Genomic DNA, 27,869 nt, shown 5'->3' with positions numbered 1-27,869 from the left:
CAGGGCTCTCGGGGAGAATTCTCGCCTCTTCCAACGCCTGGTGACTCCATGCTTCCCTTGGCTTTGGCAGCATCACTGCAGTCTCCGCCTCCACCGTCACATGGCTTCCTTCTGGGTGTGCTGTAGCCCCTTCTGTTGCCTATAAGGACACATCGTCAGATTTAGGACCCACTGAGTTCATCTAGGCCAGTGGTCGGCAAACTCATTAGTCAACAGAGCCAAATATCAACAGTACAATGATTGAAATTTCTTTTGAGAGCCAAATTTTTTAAACTTAAACTCTATAGGTAGGTACATTGTTATTAACTTAATTAGGGTGCTCCTAAGGCTTAGGAAGAGCCACACTCAAGGGGCCAAAGAGCCGCATGTGGCTCACAAGCCGCAGTTTGCCGACCATGGATCTAGGATAATATCAATTCAAGATCCTTAACTTAATTACACCTGCAAAGACCCTTTTTTTCCCAAATAAAGTCACATTCACAGGTACCAAGGTTAGGATTCAGGCGTATACATTTGGGGGCTATTATTCTACCCACTACTTCTAGGGACCTAGAAGATGTCTGATATCACAGGTCAGCAGACTATGGCCTTGTAAAGGTAGAGTCAGTGACCATGAAGGGCTTTGAACTGAGGAGTTCGGGCTGTACCTTGAAGTGAGGGGGGAACTGTTAAATTTTGAACAGGGGAGAGAGTGTTGGAATTGTCCTCGTAAGCGTTGGTGAGGGTAGAGTGGAGGGTGAGGAGTGGGCATAGTTCGGGGTGTGGGAGATGAGGAGCAGGAAGAGGGAAGAATCTGAAATGCAGCCCCGGTTTCCCACCTGGGTGATGTGGCATAGAAGGTAGAGATGTTCGGGAACCAATCAGAGAGACGGGTCGCCACCCAGACCTCACCCTGGAATGTAAATTAGATTTGGGAGAGGGAGCAAAGTAGGAGTGACAGGCGCCAGGGGATCACCAATTACCCCACTACTTTATTATGAACAATTTCACACACACTGAAAAGTTTGAAGAGTTGTACAGTGAACACCCACATGCCCATCATGCAGAGTCTGTAATTACCGTTTTTCTGCACTTGCTTTATCACACACCCATCCATCCCTCTGAACATCACCAACCCATCTTACTTTGCATGTGCTTCAGAGTAAGTTGCTGACATCAGGGCACTTTACTTCAACACACAGCATGCCTATCGTCAGCTAGAGCTCAGCATTTAGTGAAATGCACAGATCTTGATGAATGAATCCACCCGTGTACCCCAAGTCTCTGTCAAGGTACAGAACACTGCCCTCACTGGTTCGGCTCAGTGGATAGAGCATTGGTCTGCGGACTGGAAGGTTCTGGGTTCGATTCCGGTCAAGGGCACATGCTCGGGTTGCAGGCTTGACCCCCAGTAGGGCGCGTGCAGAGGCAGCCGATCAATGATACTCTCTCATCATTGATGTTTCTATCTCTCTCTCCCTCTCCCTTCCTCTCTGAAATCAATAAAAATATATTTTTTTAAAAAGACAGAACATTTCCATCACCCAGAAAGTTCCCCGTGCCCCCACTCCCAGAAGCAAATGCTATTTTTACTCTCTTTCAATCATAGATTAGTTTTGCCTGTTCTGGAACTTCATGTAAGTGGAAGCATACAGGATATGCTCTTTGGTGTCTGGCATCTTTCACTGAGTGTGAGAGTCGGTAAGAGTCATTTCTCTTGTTGCATGTATCAGCGGTCTGTCTCATTGCTGAGCACTATTCTATTGTAAGGATATATAAGGAATACCAATTTTTAAATATATTTTTATTGATTTTATAGAGAGAGAAGAAGGGTGAGGGAGAGGGAAACATTGATGAGAGAGAACCATTGATGGGCTGCCTCCTGCATGCCCCCTCCTGGGGATTGAGCCCCAAACCGTGGCATGTGCCCTGACCAGGAATTGAACTGGAGACCTTCCAGTGTATGGGATAACGCCCAACCAACTGAGCCACACCGGCCAGGGCCGGAATACCAATTTTAAAGGGTGGGCAAAGAGATTTAGAAGGAAACGTGAAGGCAGTAGGAAAACCATCTGGATCAGTTACAATTAGGTTTGACTGCATATAACATAAAAACTAATTAGCAGTGTCTTAGATAATGTTTTTTGTTTTTTTTCTCTGTCATGTAAAATAAGTCCAGCGGTAGACAGTCCTGGGGTGATACGGTGGTTCATTGTGCCATCGTGGGCCCAGGCTCCTCGCTTTCTATGCAGCTACCTTCAGTGCTGGCTTCTATCACCTCATGGTTTAATGTGCTTTCCAAACTAACAACAGAAGGAGGAAGTATGAAGAGGACCAAAAACAAACAAAACATACCTTTCAGCCCAAACAATCTCTTTTAGCAGCCTTTCTCAAAGCTCTACACATCTCCTTAGCCAGAACCTAATCACATGGCCCATCCCAGTAGGAAAAGTAGTCTTGTAACGAGCCACTGGGCACACGGCAACCCTAAATATCATGACACTTACGTTACCGGGAGAGGGAATGGATGATAGTTGTCATCAGCCTCCTGTGCCTTCTTTCTTTTGAGACCTGGTGGCCAAGCCATGGTCACTCAGCATTCCCATCCGTGGCCTCTCGTCAACGGAAGCCCATGCTTGGCAGGTTCCCACCCTCCCACCTCCCCAGGGTTCCTTCCTTCTCTGACGGTTGGTTTCTCTGCCTTTCCTGCATCCCTTTTCCTGGTGGGGGTCTCCTGGGCGCTGACCGTGGGCTGTCGGGATCTATGGAGGGTGCAATGAGTGGGGGAAGTACGAAGGAACATTTGCAGAGAGTTCTGGGGGCACTTCCCTCCACTCCCGAGCCTCCCCCTCCTGTAGCTAGCACCTCAACGCTCAGGCACCTCTCCTGTTCCTCTTTGTCAGCCTCCCCTGACAAGGAGGGCCATAGAGGATTTCTCTGGAAGGTTAGGGACATTCAGAGGGAAAGAGATGGCATCTGGAGATAAACCGATAGGCCTGGGTTCAGATCCTTTCTGGGCAAATCTTCTCTGTGACCTTGTCTGTAAGTTGGGGATAGTAAGAGCAGCCTCGCAGAGGTGCTGGGAGGTGAGAAGAGCAGGAGATGCAGGTGCCTGGATGCCACTCTGATGAGGCTGAATCGTGCACACAGCGGGCAAGGCTGGCAGAGACCTTCCCGCCCCGCTGGGGCCCAGCCAGCTGCAGGCTGTGCGGTGGGGGCTCGCCACCTTCCCTATTGTCCTTTCTACCTCTGCCCTTGGGAAAGGTCTTGAGAGTCAGGGATCTGGTCCTGTGACCCCCGGGAAGTGGTCAGGGTATAGGAGGGGCAGTGTGGCCTGCTGGAATCTGCACTGCTGGCCAGGCCAGGGTTCACCATCACTAACACTCCTGGCCTTGACTCCAGGAGTAACAGGGCAGCCTGGAGAGATGACAGGTGAACATGATGTTTCATTTCCTCCTTGTGCTTTTCCGAAGTGAGTAGGTCTCAGCGGCCAGCCAGCCCCCTCACGGCACCAGCCTCGGGCAGACTGGTTGCCGTGGCTCCTCTGTTTCCCTCCGACCCCCTGGAAACAGAGTTGGCTCACTCCCCGCCAGCCTCAGACATAGGCCCTGTGTCCTCTGGGGCAGTGGAGCCTATCCCCCGGGCACGTGGCCGACACACAGCTCAGCGGCCGGATCACTCGGTTCTGTGCTTCTTCACACGCGTGCCTACCCTGGGAAAAAAAGAACAGCCATGTCCCTTGACAGCTTAATGGGCTGTCAGCACAGGGACTGGAGAGGAAGTCGGCGGGGACAGGTGCCGCGAGGCTGGGGAAGCTCTCAGCTGCCAAAGGGCCAGATTGCACTGAGGGTGGCTGTGGCCAGGCGCCTGGTGACCTGTTGACACCATTCTCAGGCTGCCGGCTGCCCAGGGGCTGGTGTTACGACCGAGGAAGAGGAGTGGGCCCCAGTGGAGGACTTGGCTCAAGCCTCAGACCTGAGACGGGGCAGTGCGTTCCTCTGCTCATTCATTCTCTTCGCTCACGTTTTCCGACGTCCTGCTGCATGTCGGTCCGTGGGTGCTGGGCACAGAGTGATGACTGAGACACCGAGGCCTGCCCCGGGGGGTTAGGGACACATGGGCAGGATCCCCAGGGCCACTAGGAGGCCCTGAGCCGTAGGAGTTCTGAGCTGGGGCGCCAGGGAGCACATCCCGGAAGAAGTAAGATCTGAGCAGATGATGGGACAGGCCCAGCCAGGGGCTGGGAAGGGGGCGCGTGGGAGGGCCCCTCACTCTGCCGCAGGAGAGACCCCCCACTGGTGGGTTTGACCAGAGGCCTTTCTGAGGTGCTGCCCTGCGCCCCAGGGCGGGGGTGTCTGTGCGTGGGCTCTGGAGCCTAAGTGGTGCTGGCAGCTGGGGGGGTTACAGCTCGACTCCCCTAATCTTTTCTTCCCTCCTTCTCCCGAGGAAGCCTGCATTGAAATTGTAGAAAAGCTGGCTCTTAGGAGTCTGTGTTCAATCGTGTCCCTGCCAGGCCTCGGTGCCGCCTTCTCGCCCACGCTCTGCCAGCCTTGGGCCCCGTCCTGCACGAGGCCTTGTTCAGCGGGGTTAGGGCTCCCTTGGGTGCCATTCCTCAGCGCCCCACCCCGAAACCTGCTCTGCGCCCCCTCTCCCAGGGAGCTGGCTCAGCATACAAGTGGAACCTTAGGAGGAGGGCTCAGGAAGTGACATCGCTTGGCCCGCCCCCACCTCCTTATTCCCTATAAAAAGCAAAATGGTGACTCAGAGAGGAGAGTTGGAAGCGTCCTGCCTCCCGCTCCCACTGTTAATTCTTAAGACTTGGAATTAGGCAGGAGGCAGAGGAAACAGCAGCTTGAAATACGCAAATACGCAGCTGACTTGCTATTAAGCAGGTGGCAACAGCGCAACCGCTCCTCCCCGGCTCCCAGCAGCCCCCCCGAACTGCTGGCGCTCCCCAGCCCCGCGCGAGGGCCCGGCCCCCTGTGCAGCCCCCCGGGCCAGGCCGTGGATGCTGCGGCCAGGAGCATGGCAGCCGGGGGCCGCCGCCGGCGCCCACTGCGCTACCAGTCCCTGGCAGCCCTGGTGGAGGACTCTCAGTGGCCTTTCTTGTTCCTTGTCTCAGACTTCAGCTACGGGGCAGACGACTACGACGCAGAGGGGAATGAGGAGCAGAAGGGGCCCCCGGAGGGCTCGGAGACCATGCCGTACATCGACGAGTCGCCCACCATGTCGCCCCAGCTCAGCGCCCGCAGCCAGGGCGGCGGCGGGGACAGCATCTCCCCCACCCCACCTGAGGGGCTGGCACCTGGGGTAGGTACACCTGCTTTTCCTTCTGGGTTTGGGAAGAGAGGGCTGTGGGGAGGGGGGAGGCAGGCACGGGTGTCCTGGGCCAGGCTCTGCTTGGGATGCTGCTGGGGACATTCGGCACTGGCTGTTTTCGGTGCCCTCGCCATCTCTTTCCAGTCCTGGATGCCACTCAGTCTAGGCTCGCCTCCCACAGCACCTGCTGCTCTCCCTGCCGCCTCTACCAGCCATCTGCTCCCCTGCCTGCTGGACACCCTCACCTCTTCCAGCCTCTCCTCCGGCACCTCTAGCGGGACAGGGCCTTGGGGAGGGCACGGGCTTTCTCTCTGGGCAGGGGCTGGACAGCGGCTGCATGTGTGACCTGCCGGCTGTAAATGTGCAAACGCCAGCTCAGCAGACCAAGGCGGGGGGGTGGAGTGAGCTGCTGCAGGAGCATTTGCTGAGGTCACGGGCCCCGCCAGCCCTCTGGAAGGGAACGAGCTCTCATGGTGTCCACCTCAGCTCTTGCTGACTGACAGGAGTTCTGTTCCGAAGAGAAGCATGCACAAGGAATATTAAGTCTGTGCTCCGAGACACAGAAATGCGTGGAGGTTTGCAATCCTTGTAATCAGTGCTGCTCCTGGCCACAGGCACTGGCTCTCTCTGGGCCCAGCTTGTGCGCGTGTGTGTCTGAGACACATGAGCAAACGAGACAGAAATTCCTGGGGGCTGGTATTCTGAAGTTGAGAATCAAAGCCGCTCCTCCATTTGGGGGGCACTTGGAGTGCCTCGTCCTGCTGAGGAGAGGGCTTGCTCAGTTGTATTTGGTGGGGGGTTCCCTCTAATGCCCTCAAGGAACAGTTGCTGAGATGCTGTGAGATACTTGTTCCCCTCCTACCGAGCCCAGCACCCCTCACCCCACCCTGCAGCCAGCCTGGGAGGGCTACCTGGACTCTACCCCCCCCCTTCCTTTCCTCCCAGCCTCCCTTGGCCACCCTCCACCCCTCTGCCAGCTCACCCCCCTCTTCACACACCGGGGTGGCTGTTATAGCCTTTGGCAACAAGGGCCTTGGCAACCGACTTCCCACTTGGGGGAAGCCACATTGTTGCCATGGCAACGGAGGCCTAGCTCAGTGGCTGCCAGGCAGTGCAAGTTTGGGAAGGGAAGGGTGGGGGCAGGTGGGAGGTGGAGGGGCTGGGGAGGATGTTGGTCAGGTCCAGGCCCCCCGTGGCCAGCATTCTGGTGTGTCGCTTTGTGGTCCTAGCAAGGGTGCTAGGTGAGAGACAACCATGTTGGACATGGAGGGCAGGATTTTTGCTGCTGGTGGACGAGAGTATTCCGGGACCTGAACTGAGGCCACCCGGGAAAGCAAGGGGGAGACTGGCTTTCCATCGCTGGCTTTCCTTCAGGTCTCTCATGACAACAGGGCTCAGAGACTCTCCCCTCCACCCCGATTTCCCACTGTGAGCAGGTGCAGGGGGAGTTGCGGTAGGACACAACCCGGGGCCAGATGCTGACTGAGTGGAGAGCGTGTGGCCGAATAGAGCCACTTGTGAAGAGGAAAAGTGTCTTTGCCATTTCCTTCTCCCCTCCCTGCCTTCCTCCTCGCTTCCTGTCCTGCTTCCTCCCCTCATCACAGGACCACCTGGCAGGAGTGCTTGTCCATCAAGTTTTAGGTTCCCTGGTGAAAGGTACGGTCAGGTACAGTCAGATACCTTTCACTCTCCCGTGAAACAGGTCACAGGAACGTGAAAGAGATCACAGGCACCCTGGGAGGGGCCCCTGCCTGGAACTCTGAGTCCTCTGGGCAGGGACTTCCTTCAGCTTGTGGCTGCCCATTTTGCTCGGTGGCTCTCGAGGGAATAACTTGGTTTGAGGACTTTGAAATCCAGAGATGCTATAGTGACAACTGACTGCAGTGCTTGGGAACCAGAGGGCTGAGGTGCACACCATTGGCTGGAAGTCATGCAAGACGGGGGTGGGGAGCATCTGTCTAGCTCGGGGAGCTTATCGGAGATTCCAGCCCAACGCCCCTCCTGCCTCCCCACCTTCCCTCCTGGAGTTGCATTTGTTGTCCTTTCTACTGTGTCACTGGCCCCATCTAGTGGACTCAGCAAGTACCGCTGTTTACATTGCGGAGCTGGAGAGAGTTGACAACCTCCTCCTGGGTACTTTGGGGAGCAGTTCCAGTTTTTTAAAAAAAGAAGAAGATAAGGAGGAAGCGGAGGAGTGAAGCGGGAAAAGAAGAAGAAAGCAAGCCAGGGTTTCTGCTACTTGGCTCAGCTCATGTGGCAGGCAGGTCCCCTCCCGGCCAGGCTTCCTGTTGGGGCCTTGGGCACCCAGGGGACTTTTGGACCAAATCAGATGATCGTTCTAGCCCAGGGGTGGGCAAACTTTTTGACTCGAGGGCCACAATGGGTTCTTAAACTGGACCGGAGGGCTGGAACAAAAGCATGGATGGAGTGTTTGTGTGAACTAATATAAATTCAAAGTAAACATCATTACATAAAAGGGTACTTATTCATTTCAAACGGGCCAGATCCGGCAAAGTTTGGTCTTTGTGTTAATCAGGATTCCCAGAGAAACAGAATACGAGAGAGAGAGAGAGAGAGAGAGAGAGAGAGAGAGAGAGAGAGAGATTTTTATTATAAGGAACTAGAGGCCCAGTGCACGACATTCGTGCACTGGGCGGGGGCGGGGAGGGGAGGGTGTCCCTCAACCCGGCCTGCGCCCTCTCGCAGTCTGGGGCTCTCGCAGTCTGGGACCCCTCGCTCCTTACCTCCTGCCACCGTCGCTACACTCGCCAGCCCTGAGCCCGGCTACTGGCTGAGCGGCACTCCCCCTGTGGGAGCACACTGACCACCAGGGGGCAGGTCCTGCATTGAGTGTCTGCCCCCTGGTGGTCTGTGCGCATCATAGAAACCAGTCGTTCTGTCATTCGGTTGATTTGCATATTAGGGTTTTATTATAGAGGATTGGCTCACTCAGTTACGGAGGCTGAGAAGTCATAAGATCTGCAGTCAGCAAACTAGAGACCCAGGAAAGCTGATGTATAGTTCAGGTCTGAGTCTGGAACCAGCAGAGCCAATGGTCTTTGACTAGAAAGCCAGCAGGCTTGAGACTCAAGAGCAGCCGATGTTTCAGTCTGAGTCTGAAGGCTGAAAAAGACCCATGTCCCAGCTTAACAGTCAGGCAAGATGAGTTCCTGCTTACTCAGCAGCCTTTTAGTTCTATTCAGGTCTTCAACGGATTGGACAAGGCCCACCCACATCAGGAAGGGCAATCTGCTGTACTCAGTCACCCGAGTCAAATGTTAATCTCACCCAGAAACACCCTCACGGATACACGCTGAATAATTTTGTTCAGATGTCTGGGCACCCGTGGCACAGTCAGGCTGACACATAAAATTAAACACCACAGTCTGACTCTTCCAACAGCCCAGAGAATGGAAGGAACACGAGCTCTGAACACATCTGCTCTCTCTAGCTGTGAGACGTTGGAGGAGTGTCATAGCCCCTCCGAGCCCCCGTTTTCTCATCTCTAAATAGGACTAACTGCCCGGCCGGTGTGGCTCAGAGGTTGAGCATCAACCTATGAACCAGGAGCTCATGGTTCAATTCTGGGTCGGGGCACATGCCTGGGTTGGGGACTCGATCCCCAGTGTAGGGCGTGTAGGAGGCAGCTGATCAATGATTCTCTTATCATTGCTATTTCTCTCTCTCTCTCTCTCTCTCTCTCTTTCTCTCTCTCTCTCTCTCTCTCTCCCTTCCTTTCTGAAATCAATTTTAAAAAATTTTTTAATAGACTAACTACCTGAGAGGATAGACTGGGCTAGCTCAGGTGAGGCCTGCAGCATTGGGCCCGGCTCACTGTGGGTGCTCCGTCCTTGGTGTCTGGACTTTTCTCACCGGCTTTTAGAGGAGTGGGAAGCCGGGAACTAAGCAAGGGCCTGGTCTGATGAATGTTGGCTGGACAGACAGACTGAATCTGCTTTAGCAGCCTCCCTTCTGGGGTTGGACCGGTCCTGCCCAGTGTGGCCAGATGAAGCCAGGTCTCCGTGGTGCTGGCAGGACACACACGCTTCGCTCCCCAACACTCCCCTGCAGCCTCGCTCTTCTGCGCGGCACCCCGACTCCCAGCCCTGCCTGGCAGATACCTCACTCTCCCCAAGCCCAGGCCGAGCAGAGCTTCCTGCAGGGCCAGACCACTGACAACTGGTGGTTCAGCTCAACTGAGAGCGAGCCCTGGGAGGAGTGGCAGGCTCTCCAGCTCAGCTGACGGCGGGGGGGGGGGGGGGGGGGGGAGGGGGGAACCCATGGGGGGGGGACCCATCCCGCTGCCAGGGCCATGGTCTTACAGGAAAGCTTGCTCCCCACACACAAGCTGGGGAGTCCTTAGCCTACCCTCTTGGGAGGCGCAGTAAAAAGGGGCCACAGGGGGGAGAGACGCTGGGCGTTGTCTCGCGCTGCCCCTCTGGGCTGTGTGATCTGAGGGATGTCAGTCGCCCTCTCTGAGCTCGGTTGTCCTCATCTCTAAAGTGAAGATCCTGCGCATTTCCTCCCTCCTGGCCTCACACAGCTGTTGGGAGGCTCCTCCGAGGCAGAGCGCTTTGTGAATTGTCACGTCTGCATACCCTTCACTAGGAATTGCTCACGGTCAGACTCATTCTGTAGTTCCCGTGGTACCCACGGCAGGTCCAAAGGGGTCTAATAAAAGGCTGCACTGAGCGGTTCCGACTCCAACTTGCAGGAAAATCCAAAGATAAGGATGGGGGGAGTCCAAACGACCACCATGGTCATCCTTCTCATCTCCCTGCCCTTCTCCTCCTTCTCCTCCTCCTCCTCCTCTTCATCACAAATACTTAGATTTTCGCTGAGCCTTTTACATGGGTGGCCTCATTTGAGGCCAACCACAACCCTATGCGGTAGGTACAGTGATCATCATTTCACAGTTGAGGAAACTGAGGCTCAGAGAATGGACTTAATTTGCCCAAGACAAGCCCGTGGCCAGACATTGAGACTCGGTCTCTCTGACGCTGCAGTCTGTGTGGTGCTGCCAGGTCCGCTCAGACACCATCTCCCTTGTGAAGCTTTCACAGCCCATCCCTGGGCCCCTCCCTGTCTGGGAAACACGCAGTTACTGCCCCGGTCATCCCCGTGGCTCTCGGCAGCAGCTCCCAGGAGGGCCCCTCGGGGTGCTCCCCTCGTGTCCGTGGAAGGGAACTGAGAAGCCCTGGATGGCCAGGGAGGAGGGAGGGAGGGAGGGAGGGAGGGCAGATGCAGGCTTAGGGGATGAAGCTGGGGCAGACCTCTTCCCTCCCTCCGTTCCTGCTGAAGACTCGGGGTTTGAGATTTGAGGTTACAAAACAAGGAGTTTGCACCTAGGTGAGTGGAGAAGCCCCGTGGAGGGCGGGGGCCTCTGGGATTGGGTCCCAGGCTGCTCGCTCTCGGCGTTCCAGGCCTGGGTTGGGGAGGTTAGCGGCTCCTGTGGGCTTCCTGCCTCCCGGCATTTCCAGCTGCCGCTGGAACGGAGACAGGCTTACTGTCCTCAGGTTGCCACCTCCTGTCTGAGCAGCCTTGCGCCGTCTCTCCCTTTCTGGATCTTTGACCCTCGCTGCAAAGGGGAGGCCAAGTGGCTCCCCCTACGTGCCAGGTGCCACCTAACGCCTCCAGCCACTTGGGGAGCCAACCACTTGGTTTGTAGGTGAGGAAACTAAGACTCAGGCGGGGGTGGGGGTCCTTAGCTTGTCTGAGTTGAGAGGGAGGTCAGCAGAGAGACATAGTGCGCTGGTGGCGACCCTCAGCTCCATCGAACACGGGCCTCCCGGTCCTCTCTGGCCACCCCCGCTGCACCCCTGGCTGGGGCTGGTCTTCCCTGGTGGAGCACACCTGGCCCACCCGGAGCCTCCCGGTCTGGGCTCTCCTGCCCGCCAGTGTGCGGGGATCATAGTTCATGAGTGTATTTCACATCTGCCAGTCAGGCTGCTTCCAGAGTCATGTTTATCCCATGAGGGTTTGCTGGTCTCCCACGGGCCCAGGCGCTGTGGTATGAAGGGGCACCCAGCCAGACCCGTGCGACCCTGAGGCCTGGAGTCTGCGGGGGTGGGGCAGGGGCTGAGTGGCCCACGGAGTCACACCAGTAGGTGCTGAAATGCCCCTGGCACAAGCTCTGTGAAAGCCCTTCGAGGTATTGGCCGCACACAGGTGAGCCGCCAGGTGGCAGGGGCTGGATGGCCTGGGGCTCCTGCGGGGGCAGAAGGGCAGAGAACGTCCCACCCACCTGCAGGCTGGTTCCTATCCCCAGGACCCGCCCTTTCCCATCAGCGTCACCTGGTGTCTCCACTAGGGGAGCCGGTGCTTTCTTTCGCGTGGAGGATGCTCTTGTCGGCTTTTTCTATCTGGGGGGCCACACAGACCCCTCCCTCCTGCCCGTGTGCAGAAAGGAGAGGAGGAGGAGAAACTCTCCCATAGCACTCGCTGAGTGCTGGGCACCGTTAGAGCACTTCATAGGTTTCGACTCATGGAGCCCTCACCACAACCTTGTGAGGGAGGCGCCATCATGGCCCCATGTTGCAGGTTATGTGGAGCAAAGGTGTCGCACAACCCTGCTAAGGTCCCACAGCTGGTTCGTAGGTGGGGGTGCTCGAGCAGCCAGAGCACCCTCGGAGTCGCTCCCTGGGTGGGCACCCAGCTCTTCAGGAGCCCTGGCCCTGTCTGCTCTGGGACCTTCCCCATCCCTGCTCTAGTCCCTGTGGCTCTGCTCACAGTGGCATTCCTGCTGGCAAAGGACCCTCCTCTAGAGGGCGCCACCGTGGGGATTCAGGGCACCAAGACCCCGTTGCTTGGAAAGAGGTTAGAATTGCCTTCAGCCGTTTCCCACTTGGCCATATTCTGCCCTCCCTTCTCCCTGGCCCCCCGAGGGTGTTCCCTTTAAGCCCACCTTGCTGGACACCGACTTACCACCAGGTGTGTGAGCTGAGGGAGGAGGGAAGTGCTGGCCCGCTCTGTTTGGCACTGACTGGTAAATGCTCCCCCTCCTTCCTCCCCCCTCAGGGCCTGGTTCTGCTTCCGGAGTGTGTCTAGAGCCGGCTGTGCTCTGGGAATGGCCGGGCGATGCCTTGCTGTGGGAGCTTGTCCTGTGCATTGCAGGGCGCCCCGCAGCTTCTCTGTCCTCAGCCAGTAGCGAGCCCCAGTTGTGACGACCCGACCGATGTCTCCAGACATTGCTAAATGTCTCCTCAGGAGCAAAATCACCCCTGGCTGAGGCCACTGGTCTAGAAGGAGGTTAGAAAGGCGAGGGTCTGGGAGAGTAGTCCTGGGGGAGAAGGTCCTTCAGGGACATTGGTTATTTACCAAGTGGGGGAAGGTGGGTGCGCAGAAAAGATGTATCCAGTGGTAGTGACACCAGGAGGCTGATGGGCAGGGGGAAGGCTCTCCCAGGGGAGGTAAGTCAGGGCATTCCGGTTGCTGAGATGGTCTCTATGAAACCAGTTTCTGTTGATGTCGGGTCCTAGGGCTAAGGGGGAGCCAGCAGTCACAGAGTCCTAGCAGGGCTAGTGGCAGGGAGAGTGTCTGGGCAGGAATGGGAGGGGACTGCTGACTCTAGGCCCTTCTATACTCCTTGCACTCAAAGTATTGCCCTATTAAAATGAAAGAAAACGATCCTGTATTGCCCTGGAGGACAGGATAAGAGTAGAGTTCGCATGAGGTAAGATTTGAGTAAATGTTAATGATATTTCAAGTGTTAGAAATGTCTACCAGTGGGATAGGTAATCCGCTTCCAGGCCTTGGAAGGATTCAAGCAGAGGCTGGTGACCAGGTAGAGAGGAGATTCTCTCTTTGGTAGGACTGTGTGACTTCGGGTTCCCTTTAGCCCTAGGAGCCCACATCATCTATACTAATAAAAGGGTAATATGCTAATCAGACTGGACATCTTCTGAATATCCTTCCGAATGTCCTTCCGGACAAATCCACGGTGGTGGGGGCTGAGGCAAAGGCAGTTAGAGGCAACCAGGCCAGCAGGGGAAGGCAGTTAGGGGCAACCAGGCAGGCAAGCAGGTGAGCGGTTAGGAGCCGGCAGTCGGACATCCCCCAAAGGGTCCCGGAATGGAGAGTGTGTGGGCTGAGCTGAGGGACCCCCCACACACACACACACCCCCTGTGCATGAATTTCGTGCACCGGGCCTCTAGTATGTTTTTATAAGAATCACCCACCTAACCTGGGCCCTTGAATTATCTCCTTGGGAGACCCTTTGCCTCATCCTGTAAGCCTCCTGGGGTCATCTCCACTTGGCCATAATCTGCCCTCAATTTTCTGAGCATCTACTTTGTGTGTGTGTATATAGATAGATAGATAGATAGATATAGATATAGATATAGATTTTTATTGATTTTAGAGAGAGGGAGAGAAACATGAATGAGAAAGATTGGTTGCACTTGCATGCCTCCGACCAGGACCGAGCCCACAACCCCAGCATGTGCCCTGAGCAGGAATCGAACCAGTGCAGGGGACGATGCTCAGCCAACGGAGCCACAGCAGCCAGGGCTAAGCATCTACTTTTTATGGTTCTGGAGGCTGGACTTTTATGAACAGGGTTTGCCCCTTTCCCGTTTGCACACACACACGTTCAGTGAGAGAGACACACAATTCCTCCATTTCAAGGCCATTTGTGCAACAACCTTGAGAGACTAGTCCAAGTCTGAGGGGGGAGTCATGTGACTTCAGGTGGGGCGAATCAAGGAGGAGAGCATGTAGGAGGCAGCCTCAGAGAGTTGGCAGTGTTCTGCCTGGGCACTGGTCAGGAAGGGCATTCCAGATAAAGGTGTAAGTTCTGGAATGTGGGAAAACCTCTGGAGTTTTGCCCGATGTGACTGGGGGACTGGGCTCATTGGAAGAGCTGGGAGGTGTAGCTGGGAGTGGGCTAGGGCTCCCCCTTCCGGGCTCCCCCGCCACTGCCAAAGAGGAGAACAGCTGGTGCCTCCTGAGGGCTTGACTCGTGTGTACTGCCGTATGTGTAGTGCTCACTGCAGCCCTGGAGTCGGTGCTGTAATTATTGTGCAGATGAGGGAACTGAGGCCCACGGAGTTTGAATGACTTGCCCAGGGTCCCACAGCTGGCAAGAGGCAGAGAGAGGATTCAAATCCAGAATCCAGGGGAGTTTTTTGGTTTCGTTTTTGTGTATTTGTTTTACTATACAAACAGCGTCGTGTACTGGCTGATACTCAACATTTGCTTCATGTAATTGAACTCTACTTCACGCTTTTTGGAATGACTTCTACTATCACAGAGCAAGAGCAGGCAGAGGGAGGAGCACAGTTATCAGGAAGTGGATGAGTCTGATTCCAACTGCGGCTGCAGCCAACTCCGCCTGCCGCTGGCACTGGCCCATGGAGGTCAGTTCTCGTTGGCCCAGGGCTTACTGAGCTCCAGAAATTCTAGAGGTGGGGCTTGAGCTGCCAAGAAAGTTGAGAGGCAAAGAGGAGGGAGGGAGAAGGGGCTTCAAGCCCGGGACAAGGCCCAAAGGTGAGACTGTACCTGGTCCTTTTGGGGAATGGCAAGCAGCAGAGGTTGTTGTCAACAATGGGATCAGTTGAGTCATAGGCGAGAGCCCCACTGCCCTTGTTTGGCCTGGCTTGGCTTCCTGCTGGGCCCAGGGTGAGCAATGTTTTAGAAAGAGTAATCTGATGTCAGCGGCAGAAACGTGTTGAAGAATGGTCCTGTCACTTCCAGCTTAAAACCCTGCAATGCCTTCCCTTTGTCATGCTGAGATACTGTCTGGGCCCTACCTGACATGACCACTTGACCCCGGCCTACTTCTGTGGTCTCATGACCAATCCCCCCAAGGAGAATGTGAGCCCTGCAAGCTTTGCCAGTTTCGTAACAAAACGTTTGCTCATTGTAAATTCTAGTGCCTAGACCTGTGCCTGGCACACAGTGGATGCTCAGTAAATACTGGTTGAATGAATGAATGAGTGAACACTCACCACCCACACTGAACTCATTTCACTTTGCCTCACACCGTCCTGGCTGTCCCCCAACCCCGGATCATTTTTAGGTGTGTTTTAATGTCACCTCCTCCAGAGAGCCTTCCATGACTCCCCCTTTTGCTTCATCTGCCCGTCTTGTGCTCCCAGAGCTCACTCTACTTTCCCACCCATAGCCCTTACCCCACTTCTTTTTTTAACTTCTTTATTTTCCCTGATTACATCACTGAAAATTCTAACTTTACAGAACTATATAATACAGAAAGTGAAAGTCTGAAGTTCCATCCTACAAAGAGAACTTCTGTTAAGAATTGGTTCTATGTTTTATGTGTCTCCTTATTTTTCCATGTGACGTATTATATAGATAGATATACATATATAGATGTATAGACATATATATGTATGTGTGTGTGTCAAGTGAGATTGCATTTCATACTATTGGTACTGTTATGCAATTTCTTACTTTACTTAACAAGTGGGCATCTTGCATGTCAGTAATTAAAGATACACCTCCTTTTTCTTTATGATTACGTGCAGTATTTTATGAATGTAGTTCACCTAACCAATCCCCTTCTGATAGACATTTGGGCTGTTTCCGGTCTTTTACACGTATAAACACCAATGCAGTGAACACCTTTGTATATAATCTTTGCGACTTTGTAGAAATGCTTTTGTAGAAAATTCCTTAAAGTGGAGTTGCTGAGTCAGAGGGTGTGAACGTTTAAAATCACAATTGGTATTTCCACATATTCTCTCTGGAAGCGTCGTACCTCAGTGCTGCGCTGTGAGGGCGTGCCTGCCCTGGCACAGCCGTGGGCTCACAGTGTCAGTCTGTCCCTGAGACCGACGGCTCCGTGGAGGTAGATGGGATGTCCTGTTTGTGCGTGTTCTGAATGCTAGCACAGTGCCTGGTGCACAGGAGGCAGTTAATAAATCCTTGTTGACGGCGTGGGTAAGGGAATGAGGGGATGGAGAGAAGGCCAGGGGGTTGAGGTAGCTTTGAGAGTGTGGGCTTGCCCAGCGGTTGAGCATCGACCTATGGACCAGGAGGTCACAGTTCGATTCCCGGTCAGGGCACGTGGCCGGGTTGCGGGCTCCATCCCCAGTGTGGGGCATGCGGGAGGCAGCCGATCGATGATTCTCTCTCATCATTGATGTTTCTGTCTCCCTCTCCCTCTCCCTTCCTCTCTGAAATCAATACAAATCTATTTCTAAAAAAGAGAAGAGTGTGTGGGCTTGGTGAATGCCCATGGGGGAGTCCACACCCCTCGCTCTCCACAGTGTAGATCTAGCCACTTCTCCCAAGTGCATCGCCTGCCCCTGTTCTCGTCTGTCAGCTGAGCTTCCTGGTTTCCCTCAAAACCTTTTCCTTTCTCATCCTCCTCCCTTTGCCTGGAACAGCCCCCCACCCCCCCTGCCGCCCGCTCCCCTCCTTTCAAGATGCTGCTCAGAAGCCACTCTCCTGGGCAGCTTTTCCTCTTGGCCGGTTTCGTGCCTTTGACCCACGTCCCCACTGTGTTGATTAGTGAGAAGCTGCCTTGTTTGCGTCTGTCCCCATGCCCCGTCACCCCCTAAGGGTGAGAGCACTCTAATGGCGGGGCTCGTGTCTCCCAGACTTGAGTGTTTGTGATGCCAGGCCTTCTCTCTGGGTGTGAGTGAACGAATGAGGGAACCGATAGAAGGACAGGCAAGAACAGGAGTCAGAATGGAGTTATCACTGAGCTTGTACAGGTGTGAGATGCTGCAAACCTTGATTTGGGTGGCGGCTTCGGACAAGGAAAAGGAGGAAGGCCCTGGCCAGTGTGGCTCAGTTGGTTGTGCACCGTCCCGTGCACTGAAAGGTTGCCAGTTCGATTCCAGTCTGGGCACATGTCTGGGTTTGGGGCTTGATCCCTGGTCGGGAGCGAGCAGGAGGCAGCCAATTGATGTTTTTTTGCTCTCACATTGATGTTTCTCTCTCCCTAAAAAGTCAATTAAATGTCTTTTAAAAATGACAAGAAAAGAAGGAAGAACCAAAGGGACTGAATAAAAGGGCTGTGGGGCCTGAGGGAAGGAAGGAGAGGGCCTCATGGCGGCCCTGCCAACAGAAGTGAAGCCAGAGGGGAAGCTGGTGTCGGGGGGCGGGGCCGGCCGGTCTGGCTCTGTGGAGCTGAGGGGCGTGGACGGGACTGCCACGGGAGGAGATCCAGCCGAACAGCACATGCCACATTCGGAGCCGAGCAAGCTGCTGGAGGTGCCGATGGTGAAGGACTGGCCATGGCCTCGAAATGAAAAGGGAAGAGTTCCCCGAGGGCAGAGCAGAGGACTGAGGCCTGGGCCCTGAGTGGGTGACCCCACGTGCAGGAGGCAGGAGAGAGAAGGATCTGAGCGGCCAGCCATGGAAGCGGAGGGATTTGAGAATGTCCCGACTACAGAGGGCTGGAGAGGGAGGCCTCTGATTTTGGAAAAAGGCAATTTAGGGGCCTTTGGAGCGGCGGCTGCTCTGGGGTGGAGGAAAGGGAGCCAGGGAGGAAGCTCAGGTCCAGGCTGGCTCTGGGCATTTGCAGGGGAGAGGGAGGGAACATCACTGGGACTTGTGAGTCACTTCCCCTCCATGGGGCGGGGGGGGGGGGGGGGGGCGGGGGGGAGGGGGAGACTGAGGGCATCTGAGTGGAGACTGTGTGCCCGGTGGAGCTGGAAGGGCATTCTAGTTACTCACTGGAATTTCCAGCCGACGGGGATGGGGTGGCGAGAAATGCCATGGATATTCAGGAGCAGCTTCGGAGAGGTCTCAGGGTTCGGGGAAGAAGTGGCTATCATCTCACCATGCTGAGTAGGGACATGGGAATGGAGATGAGGGTACTCTAGGACAGTGGTCGCCAACCGGTGGTCCGCAGGCCACTGGTGGTCCGCGAGGTCCGAAAGGTTGGCGACCGCTGCTCTGGGAAACTTCCCAGGGCACAGCATGCTCCCCTGGGTGAGGGAAGGGACACAGGAGGGCCCTTGGGACACAGGAGGCCCTTCTCCCAGGCCACCTGCTTGTCTGACCACAGGCGCAGCCCCTGCCATGCATTGGAGCGTGTGGGATGGGAGTCAGACACTGTGGCACAGGGCCCTGGGCTGGCACACGTGTGTCCTGGGGAATGCCAGGCCTGGTTGTTCCCAGGCTCTTGGAATAGCCTCATCCACCCAAACCAAATGAGGACTTGTGGCTGAAAGGGCCCTTCACATGTGCCTGGCTATTTATAACCCGCTAGGGCAGGGCCTGGGGAAAACCAGTGAGTGAGAGAGAGGGCGGGGCATGGGGTGGGTGTGCCTCTGTGGAGCCCTGTCAGCCCTGAGGGCCCAGAGAGCTACCCCCAATCCCGTGCATTTCAGCTTTGGTGACAGGGAGGAGCCTGTCAATGATGAGGACAGGTTCTCTGCTCTAATAGAATGCCAGGAGGGTCCCCCCCCAAGAGCTTAGCAGTGGTTCTCAACCTTTTGGCCCTTTAAATACAGTTCCTCATGTTGTGACCCAACCATAAAATTATTTTCGTTGCTACTGCATAACTGTAATGTTGCTACTGTTATGAATCGTCATGTAAATATCTGATATGCAGGATGGTCTTAGGCGACCCCTATGAAAGGGTTGTTCGACCGCCAAAGGGGTCGTGACCCACAGGTTGAGAACTACTGGCTTAGAGCATCCACAGACGTTGGTGGGGGGTGGGGGGAGGTGGGATATGAAATCATGCCCATTCATTTCTTTTTCCCTCCTCTCTCCTCCTCAACCCTCCACCCAGCTTGGAGGCTCAGCCAAGGGCCCTGTGTTCAGCTGAGGTGCCCATTGGAAAGGAGAGGACACCAGGTGGGCCAAGGATGGTACACGTTTCCCCCTCCGTTGGGATGCATTTCCATACGAGTTCCAAAGGGTCTGACTCTTCCCCCTGTGGCCACACAGTTGCCACCTGACGGGGATGTGACCTGTGCATCAGGAGGCTGGTGGTAGACACAAATGTGAAATTGATGGATAGCTCAGACATGGTATCATTAAGAGCCACAGTGGCTGGTCCTGGCAGCTGTGTACTGGGAGAGAGAATTGTGAGCTGGAAGCATCAGGAAGATTACAAGGGAATCCTTGGCTGGAGATATGCTTGAGGGGCTGGTGGGAGATGGGGTGGGAGGCTTGAACGGGGCTGGAGCTTCGACGCTCACCACCCAGAATCTTGAGTTTTCGCTTGATCTACCTAGTTCAGTGATGGCGAACCTATGACACGCGTGTCAGAGGTGACACGCGAACTCATTTTTTGGGTTGATTTTTCTTTGTTAAATGGCATTTAAATATATAAAATAAATATCAAAAATTTTCTATATGTGACACGGCACCAGAGTTAAGTTAGGGTTTTTCAAAATGCTGACACACCGAGCTCAAAAGGTTCGCCATCACTGACGTAGTTGGTGGCACCTATTACACAGGTTTACAAAGATGAGCGGTGGGTTGGTAGTGTGTGAAGCTGAATTTGTTTCCAATGAGGAAAGGGGACAGAAGGAATATTCAGGGAATCCCTGTCCTCCCCTCCCAACCGTCTCTCAAAGAAACAACCAGCTGCAAGAAGGCAGCAACTTTGTCCGTGGGCTTGCTTCAGGGCACAGATATGCGTTTCATTTAGACCACACCATGGTTTATTTTTTTAAATTAGTTTTCTTTTATAAATATTTTTTTTATTGATTTCAGAGAGGAAGAGAGAGATAGAAACATCAATGATGAGGGAGAATCATTGATCGGCTGCCTCCTACTGGGGATCGAGCCCGCAACTGGGCATGTGTCCTTGACCAGAATCGAACCCGGGACTCTTCAGTCCCCAGGCCAACGCTCTATCCGCTGAGCCAAACCGGCTAGGGCTTAAATTAGTTTACTTTCAATATTATTTTGTCTTGGTTTCAGGTGTGCAGCCTCGTGGTTAGGCAATCATATACTTTACAAGGTATTCCCCCGATATTTCCAGTACCCACCTGGCACCATTCATAGTTACTACAATATTATTGACCGCACTGTGGTGTTTTATAAATGCAATTTACCTGTCATCATTTTAAAACCGAGAGATACCACCTAAGAATCCAGAGTTCCAGCTTCTCTTAGCAATCCAAGATGGGGCAGCCTTGAGCCTGCCTGGCCCGCGGCAGCCATCAGGTGGACTGGAGCTGAGTGGCGGCTTCTTCAGTTCACCTGGCCCCCACCTGGCTCGTTTTGCTGATTGATCTTATCTACACCATTGCGGTGCTCTTATCTACACCATCATGGGTGCTGGAGTTTGCAACCTTTGCCCTAGGTGTTGTGTTGTGAAAGAGTTCTTCAGGGTCCTGCCCAAAACTCCTCCCCCATGAGAGTGGGTGGATGTACCACCTCTGAGTCCAGGCTAGGGAACCAGAATGTGCCCTTTACCCTCCAGATGGATTCAGCCCTTGTAACTGTTGCAGCAGCCAAGGGAAACAAGGGGGTAGGGGGAGGCCAGGATTGGCCATGTTCCCTGTCCTGGATCACCCTCTCCTGTGGTGCTGGCTCTATTGGGCCGAGGCCCCTCCTTTTTTTTTAATTTCAGAGAGGAAGAGAAAAGGGAGAGAGATAGAAACATCAATGATAAGAATCATTGATCGGCTGCCTCCTGCACGCCCCCTACTGCATGGAGATTGAGCCCGCAACCTGGGCATGTGCCCTTGGCCAGAATCGAACCCTGGACCCTTAAGTCCACAGGCCAACGCTCTATCCACTGAGCCAAACCGGCTAGGGCCCAAGGCCCCTCTTGAGGGAAAAGAGCCCCAAGAGGTGGAATGCTGATCTCAGCAGCATCTGTGAGTGGGAGAGGGGGCACCTCCCGCTGTCCCGGTGGCCCCTGCTGCAGACAGGCTGGCACTTATGCTTCCGCTGGTTGCAGCGAGGCAGGTCAGGCCTTTGCACCAAGCCTTGTTCCCCCAGCTCGAGGTGGGGCGGGAAGCTGGTTTCTCACCGGGCCTCCGCCTCACCTCCGCAAAGGTGTCAGGGCCTGAGGCCGAGGTGAGAAGGGGACTCGGGCTTCTGGGGATCCAAGGTGACGCTGCAGTGGGCCGGGCGGGCCGCGTACTGTGCGGGCAGCTGCTCCCGCGCTCCTCCCCCCGCCGGCTCCCGCCCGGCCCCGGAGAGGGGCTGTAAATAAATCCTGTCGCTGGGAAGCCGACCTCCCCTTGCGCCCGGCCCGTCTGCGGCCTCCTCGCCCCTCCTCCGCGCTCCAGAAGCCTCCGCCAGCCGCCTGCCCCGGTGACCACAGAGGGAACGGCTCCACCTCGCAAGTCAAGTTGTGCATTTCCTGTGTATTCAGAGCCAACGCGGACCTCGGAGCCCAGAAAGGGCGGGATCGCCGGGGCCGGCGGCGGCGGCGGCGGCGGGGCGCCGGGACCGACCTCGCGAGCGGCGGCCGAGGAGCGCGGGGCCCCGCCTGCGCCCGGCCCGCGCGCACAGCAGGAAGGGCCCGGCGGCCGCGCAGGGGCGCCTCCCGCTCCGCCCGCGCGCCTTCCTCCACTGACAGCCCTGACATCGCGGCGGCGGGGAGCCCCGCCGGGAGGCGGCCGAGGCCCACGGGGCTGCCCCCGAGGACCCGTTTCCCCTTTCTCGGGGCGGGACGCGCGCGCTCCGGAGGGCTGGGACGCGGCTGCAGGAAAAGGTGCATAATGGAGCCTTTCATCGGGAGCCGGTGGCCAGGTGCCAGGGCGGACTCCGGGGCGGCCAGCATGCTGGTTTAGGCCTGCCCTGCACGCTCTTCCCCTCCCTGCGCGCCTGCCTCCCTCCGGGGCGGCTGCCGCTGCTGCTACTGCTGCCTGGACCCTGCTTCCTGTTTGCCCTCCGCGGCTCCGGCTGCCATGGAAGAGGAAGAGGAGGCAATAGGCCTTTTGGACAAGGTTCTGGAGGATGAAGATGTGTTTCTCCTGGAGGAATGCGAGCTGGGAACCCCGACCAGCCCTGGCTCAGGGTCCCCCTTCCTGATGGCTGTGAAGGTGGGAGTGTGACACGCCCTGGATGCTTGTGGAGGGAGGGGGCAGGGCGAGCAGCTCTCAACCGCCGAAGCTGTGTGCGGGCAGAAATGGCTGATGGGTGCACAGACCTCGCTCGGCTCGAGAGGGACTGGCGCATGCCTGCGAGGGGCTGAGGGGCTGTGCAGCCGGCAGCTGCTCCTGGGGGAGAGGTGCTGTGCCTGCCTCCGCCCCTGGACCAGTTGTCCTGGGGGGAGTGGCCGCTGGCTTTACCCGGGCCAGCTGTGCTGGGGCTTTCACTGGCGGTGACATGAGTCACCTGGCGGGGCATGGCAGCGGTGTGAGCCTGCCGCCCCGGAGGAGCTGGCTGACTTGAAACCGGGAGGCCTTAATTCATTGTTTCCATGGCAACAGTGGGATAAGTGCACGTGGGAAGTTCAGGCCAAGGGGGCCGCTCTCTTTCTAGCAAGGAGACTTGGTGAGTCTGGGCTTCAGGCAAGAGAGCATTTGGAGAGAGGGAGAGGGAGCACCAGAGGTCACTGAGCTTCCTTGAGGGAAGAGGCTTGGAGTTGTGAAGAGGGGGAAGGTGACAGCAGGCTCGGAGGCAGAAGCCAGGGGGGTAGGCACTCTTCCTAAGGCGGCAGCGGCGGGAAGCATCTGCTGGACCCCAGCCCACCCACTCGGGCTGTGGGCACCCTTGGCAGGCATGGCCCGGTCCTGTCAGAGAAGCTGCCCTGAAGCCAGAGCCGGAGGGGCGTGGCTGCATCTCCCCTGCTCTGCACCTCCGCCCCAGGGCAGGGCTCCCTCTAGAAGCCACACCTGTGTTGCCTGAGGCCTGGCACGCAGACCGTCTTCCTTTCTTTCCCCTAAGCCCACTCCTGAGAGCTTTAACCTCAGCCTTTTGATCACCTCCTCGCTGCTCTGTGGCGGGAAGGGAGGCCAGTTAGAAAGGATGGCTGCCAGTTCTTAGACTGCAAGCCAGGCTGCCGGAAAATAGAGCTCCCATCTATCTGTGGGCCCCAGGCTACACGGCACCCCGAGGGCATGGTGCACAGAGCACTGCTGTGGGCAGGAGGCTGTCCCGAGCCTCTCTGGACCTCCTGTCCCTCCTGTAAGATGGGATCACGGCCCTGCCCCACCCACACTACAGTGTGCTTCCAGGAGCAGCTAATGGAGGTAAAAATAGACTGCAGCTCAAGGTAGATGGCTGAAGGGTGGAGCGTAGCTGTAGGCCTGGGTGCAGAGCAGTGAGGAGCTGTAATGGGTGGTGGCTCTCTTCTGGAGCCAGCTCCAAGGCCTGGGGGGGGAGGGGGGGGGGCGGAGGTAAGTCATGTTCCTCGTTGGGCCCATGAAAGCCTCTGTACTTAGGGTCTGACCAGCCTCCCCACCAGAAGCAGGATGGGAAAAGTGTGATTATAAACCAAGAACATAGAGTGTGGGGTTGGTTCCTAATGGACCCTCTCTGAGAAACCCTTCCCAGCACAGATGGGATCTGCTGATAGGCTGCCATATGGGTCCACCCTTACTCCGGACTCTGGCTTATACCTGAGTCGCAGCCCGTATTTCATTCTGCTTGGAACTTGAGACATCTGCCTCCTCTGTCCTATTCTTGAGGGCAAGGGCCACATGGTGTTCGTTGTGGAATGCTGCGCAGTGCTTGGTGCTTGGCTGGTGCCCAGTGAATGTGTGGAATGAGCGAGGCTCGATGGGGCTTGCAAAGGGTGTACCATGTGCCTGGCCTTGTTCCATCAGAGGTGTTATAAAGAGACAGCACGCGGATACCAAGAGGTCCTGGGCACATCTCACGCTCAAAACGCCGCGCCTCCGCGCTCCCTGTGAGTCCCCCCTCTGCCCTGCTCCCTCCGTGTTCTGGACTTGGCTCCCGCATGGGGGAGGGGGCCTTTCACGAGTATTGGGGGTTTCCAGGCTTCTTGTCTCATCCTGAGCGCCTCTGGGATGCCTTCCTCCTGGCCAGGCCAGGCTGTCATTAGCGAGAGAAGACAAGCAGGGTGGCTGGAGAGAGATGGTGAGAACGCTCATCGACTCATTCAGCAAACACGGTCAGGTTGTGTTCTATTCAAAGCACTTTCTGGCCCGGGGAGAAGATGAGATGAGCAAGGAGATGAGATGAACTCAGCTCGCAGTTCAGGGCTAGGGGGCAAGTGTACAGATGACAGCAGTACAATGAGAAAGTAGTCGGGGCCCATGAGAAGGGTGCTGGTAAAAGGGACTAAATTCAGAGGCGAGATCACTTCTAGTTGAGTCAGGATCGGACTGGGTGCCCGTGTGTGGTCAAGGGGCGTTTCTGGAGTGTGCGCTCCGGCCCCGGGCTGTGGACCGTCCTGGCACACTCTTGCAAGATAGACTCTTTTCAGCCGCTGGTAGGAATCCAAGACACTTCTCTCTTTTCTATTACTTTGCTTCAGGAGTACTTACCTTAAATAGTTGTCATGTTCCTTGAGCATGTGTCCAGATGCCAGGCCTATAAATCAATCCTGTTTTCAGTGTGATTTCCAAGAAACTTCATCTTCTTAGGGGACAGATGTGGAGACAGCAGCGATTTTCTCCAGAGCTGGCGGGGGGGGGGGGGGGGGGGTGGTCCGTGTCTTTCAGCCCACCCTTCCCTTTGAGGAGTTAATGATCTGTAAACGAATAATAATGGGAATACTGATGGCTACATCACCTCCCAGCTGTAAAGTGTGGCATAGTTTCCAAAAGTCTTGGATACAATTCTATTTAAAGGCACAGAGGGCTAATGGCGTCCTTGTGATATAAATGCTGCCATTTAAAGGAACTCATTTGTCTGGAATCAAAATCCTTTTATAATGCAGATCAACCCCTCAGGTGTTATTCTGTGCCGATTTTTAACGGATTGTCTGAAATGCGTCGATCTCTGTGTCATCTGCCCAGGTCTCTTCTCCCTCCCGGGCAGTGATGGCCGTACCTGTGGCCCCCACTTGGATGTTTCCCCAAGTGGGGGCCACATATATGATGATTTTAGGTGGCGCCTGGATGTGTATTTTGCACTTTGAACAGTTAGGTAGGTGTTTTAATGTCTGGTAGGGAGAAGATAATTTGTACATCTTTCCTGTGATTTCACATGTCATACGTGGGATAAGGCTGTGCTGTTAAGAAGCCAGTCAGAAAGAACAATGTTAAGTAAATAATAGTGCAGGGGGCATGTGAGGGGGACACACCGCAAAGGTGGGATAGGAACAGCCGAGGTTTGGAAACATGGCTGGATCCCAGGGGGCCTGCCAAAAGCTTCGGACACCTGGGGGCCCAGGATTTCAGGGATCCTCCCTTAGGAGGGTGGGCTGTGGGTTTCGTCTGTCCCCCCGCAGTCGCCCCTGTCTTCTCTGCTCTTTATTCTGCTGAGAAATTTGCTGACAGACACCTCCCCGGTACCTAGCGCTGAGGAGAGGAGAGGGAGTAGTGGGTGTCCCTGCATCGGCTCAACCCAGAGAAGGGCTGGCCGGCCTGGGGTGGACGCGTGGCAGGGACCCAGCTCCTACGCGCAGTGGCACCTGCTCTGAGCAGACCCCCCTGGGTGCTCCTTGCAAACTAGCGTGGTCCATGAGCGGAACTCCGCGGATGTGGAGCCGCTTGGCCTACGGTTCTGACTCACAGGCAGCTAGCTCTGCCTTTCAGTCCTCATTGCTGTCTTGGAGGAGATCACAGCTCCTGGACAGACTGGCTTGGCTTGGCCTAGAACGAAACCTTCAGGGGCTGTTTTTAGTCCCTACTGTAGTGACGAGGCCAGCGTTGGCCACGCCTTGCTGGTAGATACTGTCCCTGCCAGAGTGACTTGACCTCTTGATATGGGGCCCTCAGGCCGACAGACTCTGAGACTGCAGATTGTGTAAATGCTGGCGATGAAGGAGCCCACCGGGGCCCGTTTCATAAGCTCCCCGTGGGGAGGAAGTGGGGATGGTGTCACTGAGAGGGCAGCTTTCCTGTGCTGGGGGAACCTGAACTCTTTAGAGAACTCGCCTGAAGATGCTGGGCACATGGGCCCCTCTGGAGGGCTTTTTGGGACAGAAATGGTCTCCCTCACTTGTATTCCCGGTACCTGGCACCTAGTGGACGTGTGAATGAGTTCATGTTGAGCCCTGACATTTTGTGAGATAAGAACAGCCCCACAAAGGCCCTGGCTGGGTAGCTTAGTTGGTTAGAGTGTCATCTGATAAGCCAAGGTTGCCGGTTCGATTCCCGGTCAGGGACATACAAAAACCAAGCAATGAGCCCTGGCTGGGTGGCTCAGTTAATTGAAGCATCGTCCCATGCACCAAAGAAAGGTTGCACTTGTGTTTCCAGTTGTGGCTCATGCCTGGGTTAGGAGTTCAATTCCTGCTTGAGGAGCCTGCAGGGATGGGTGGGGGGCAGTTGATCGATGTTTCTCTCTCTCAAAATAAGTAAAAACATATCCTCAGATTTACCAAAAAAAACCCAATGAATGCATCAGTGGAACAACAAATTGATGTTTCTCTCTCCCTCCTTTCCTTTCTCTCAAATCAATCAATTAAAAAAAAAATTAAAATAAAAGAATAGCCCCACAAGGATTAGACAGTTGTGAATTTCCAGATCACTCTAAACCAGGAACATGGGTCTGAGGAAAGCAAAGAAAAGATGACAGAAGTTTTTGGTGATAACTGGATTTAATATCACATCACCTCCACGCTCATGCCAGCCCACACTTCAGAATGAATGTGGCCCAGAGTAGGGGCGCTCAGGGGTGACGCCTTAGTCCCTTTTGGGAAGCCCTTTCAAGATTGGACTCTGAGGTGGGGGTCTCTTAAGGAGTGGGCCTTGCTGAAGGGGCTGGCACAGGGGTCTGGCTCATGCCAGGGTGGGCGAAGGCTTGGCGGGGGCCGTGAACCACCAGGTCTTCGCTCTGGTCCTAGTCCAGTCAGCTCTACTGTTAAGCTCACCGTGTTCCCCACTCTCAGGCCCTCAGACAAGCCCTTGGTTGGCAGGAAATAGGAGGGGAACGGGGTGCAGCGGGAGAGTGCTGGCCGCCTGCACGGAGGGAGAGTTCCCAGGTGTCAGGCTGGGGCCCTGCTCCGAGCTCTGATCTTGCTCCTTGGAGGGGGTGCTGCCCATCTGCCAGTGGACAGCTCCGGCCACTGGCAGTTTCCACTCTGTGACTCGGGAGGATAATGATAGCACCTTCCAGGTGGTGGGACTTCAGTGAGTTAATCCACGGCAGGCACTCAGGACAGTGCCTGGTACTTGGGAAGGCATCGGTACGTAACTACTGTCCTTCCCTAAAGCGTGGCGCCCATACGAGTTTCCCAATGTCACTGCAACAAATGACCACACCGCTCATGGCTTAAGGCAGCACGTTTATTCACTTACACACCTGCAAGGGCCAGCGGCCTGCACTCCTTCTGGAGGCGCTGGTGGAGAGAATCCATGTCCGTCCGGGCCTTTTCCAGCGTCTAGGGCAGCGGTTCTCAACCTTCCTAATGCCGCGGCCCTTTAGTACAGTTCCTCATGTTGTGGTGACCCCCAACCATAAAATTATTTTCGTTGCTACTTCATAACTGTAATGTTGCTGCTGTTATGAATCGTGATGTAAATATCTGATATGCAGGATGTATTTTCATTGTTACAAATTGAACATAATTAAAGCATAGTGATGAGTCACAAAAACAATA

General features: G+C 55.4%; 1 protein-coding gene across 2 annotated transcripts in view; it reads left to right on the top strand.

Moving 5' to 3' along the window:
* Positions 1-4,742: 4,742 nt before the first annotated feature.
* Positions 4,743-27,869, top strand: part of ABR (ABR activator of RhoGEF and GTPase) — a gene marked incomplete at its 5' end in the record, with an annotated part of 101,954 nt that continues 78,827 nt past the window's right edge. Inside the window, one exon of one of the 2 annotated variants that reach the window (XM_081109381.1) lies at positions 4,743-5,289. In XM_081109381.1, the coding sequence (XP_080965507.1) occupies positions 5,005-5,289 (285 nt within the window). Of the gene's footprint in view, positions 5,290-22,098; positions 22,234-27,869 lie in introns of those variants that run through there. The other variant, XM_081109382.1, reaches the window with a different exon arrangement.

The sequence above is a fragment of the Myotis nattereri genome (genome assembly GCF_964212035.1).
Source record: "Myotis nattereri genome assembly, chromosome: 16".
Taxonomy (NCBI): domain Eukaryota; kingdom Metazoa; phylum Chordata; class Mammalia; order Chiroptera; family Vespertilionidae; genus Myotis; species Myotis nattereri.
Note: the sequence above shows the minus strand (reverse complement) of the source record. Positions and strands in the feature narration are given on the sequence as shown.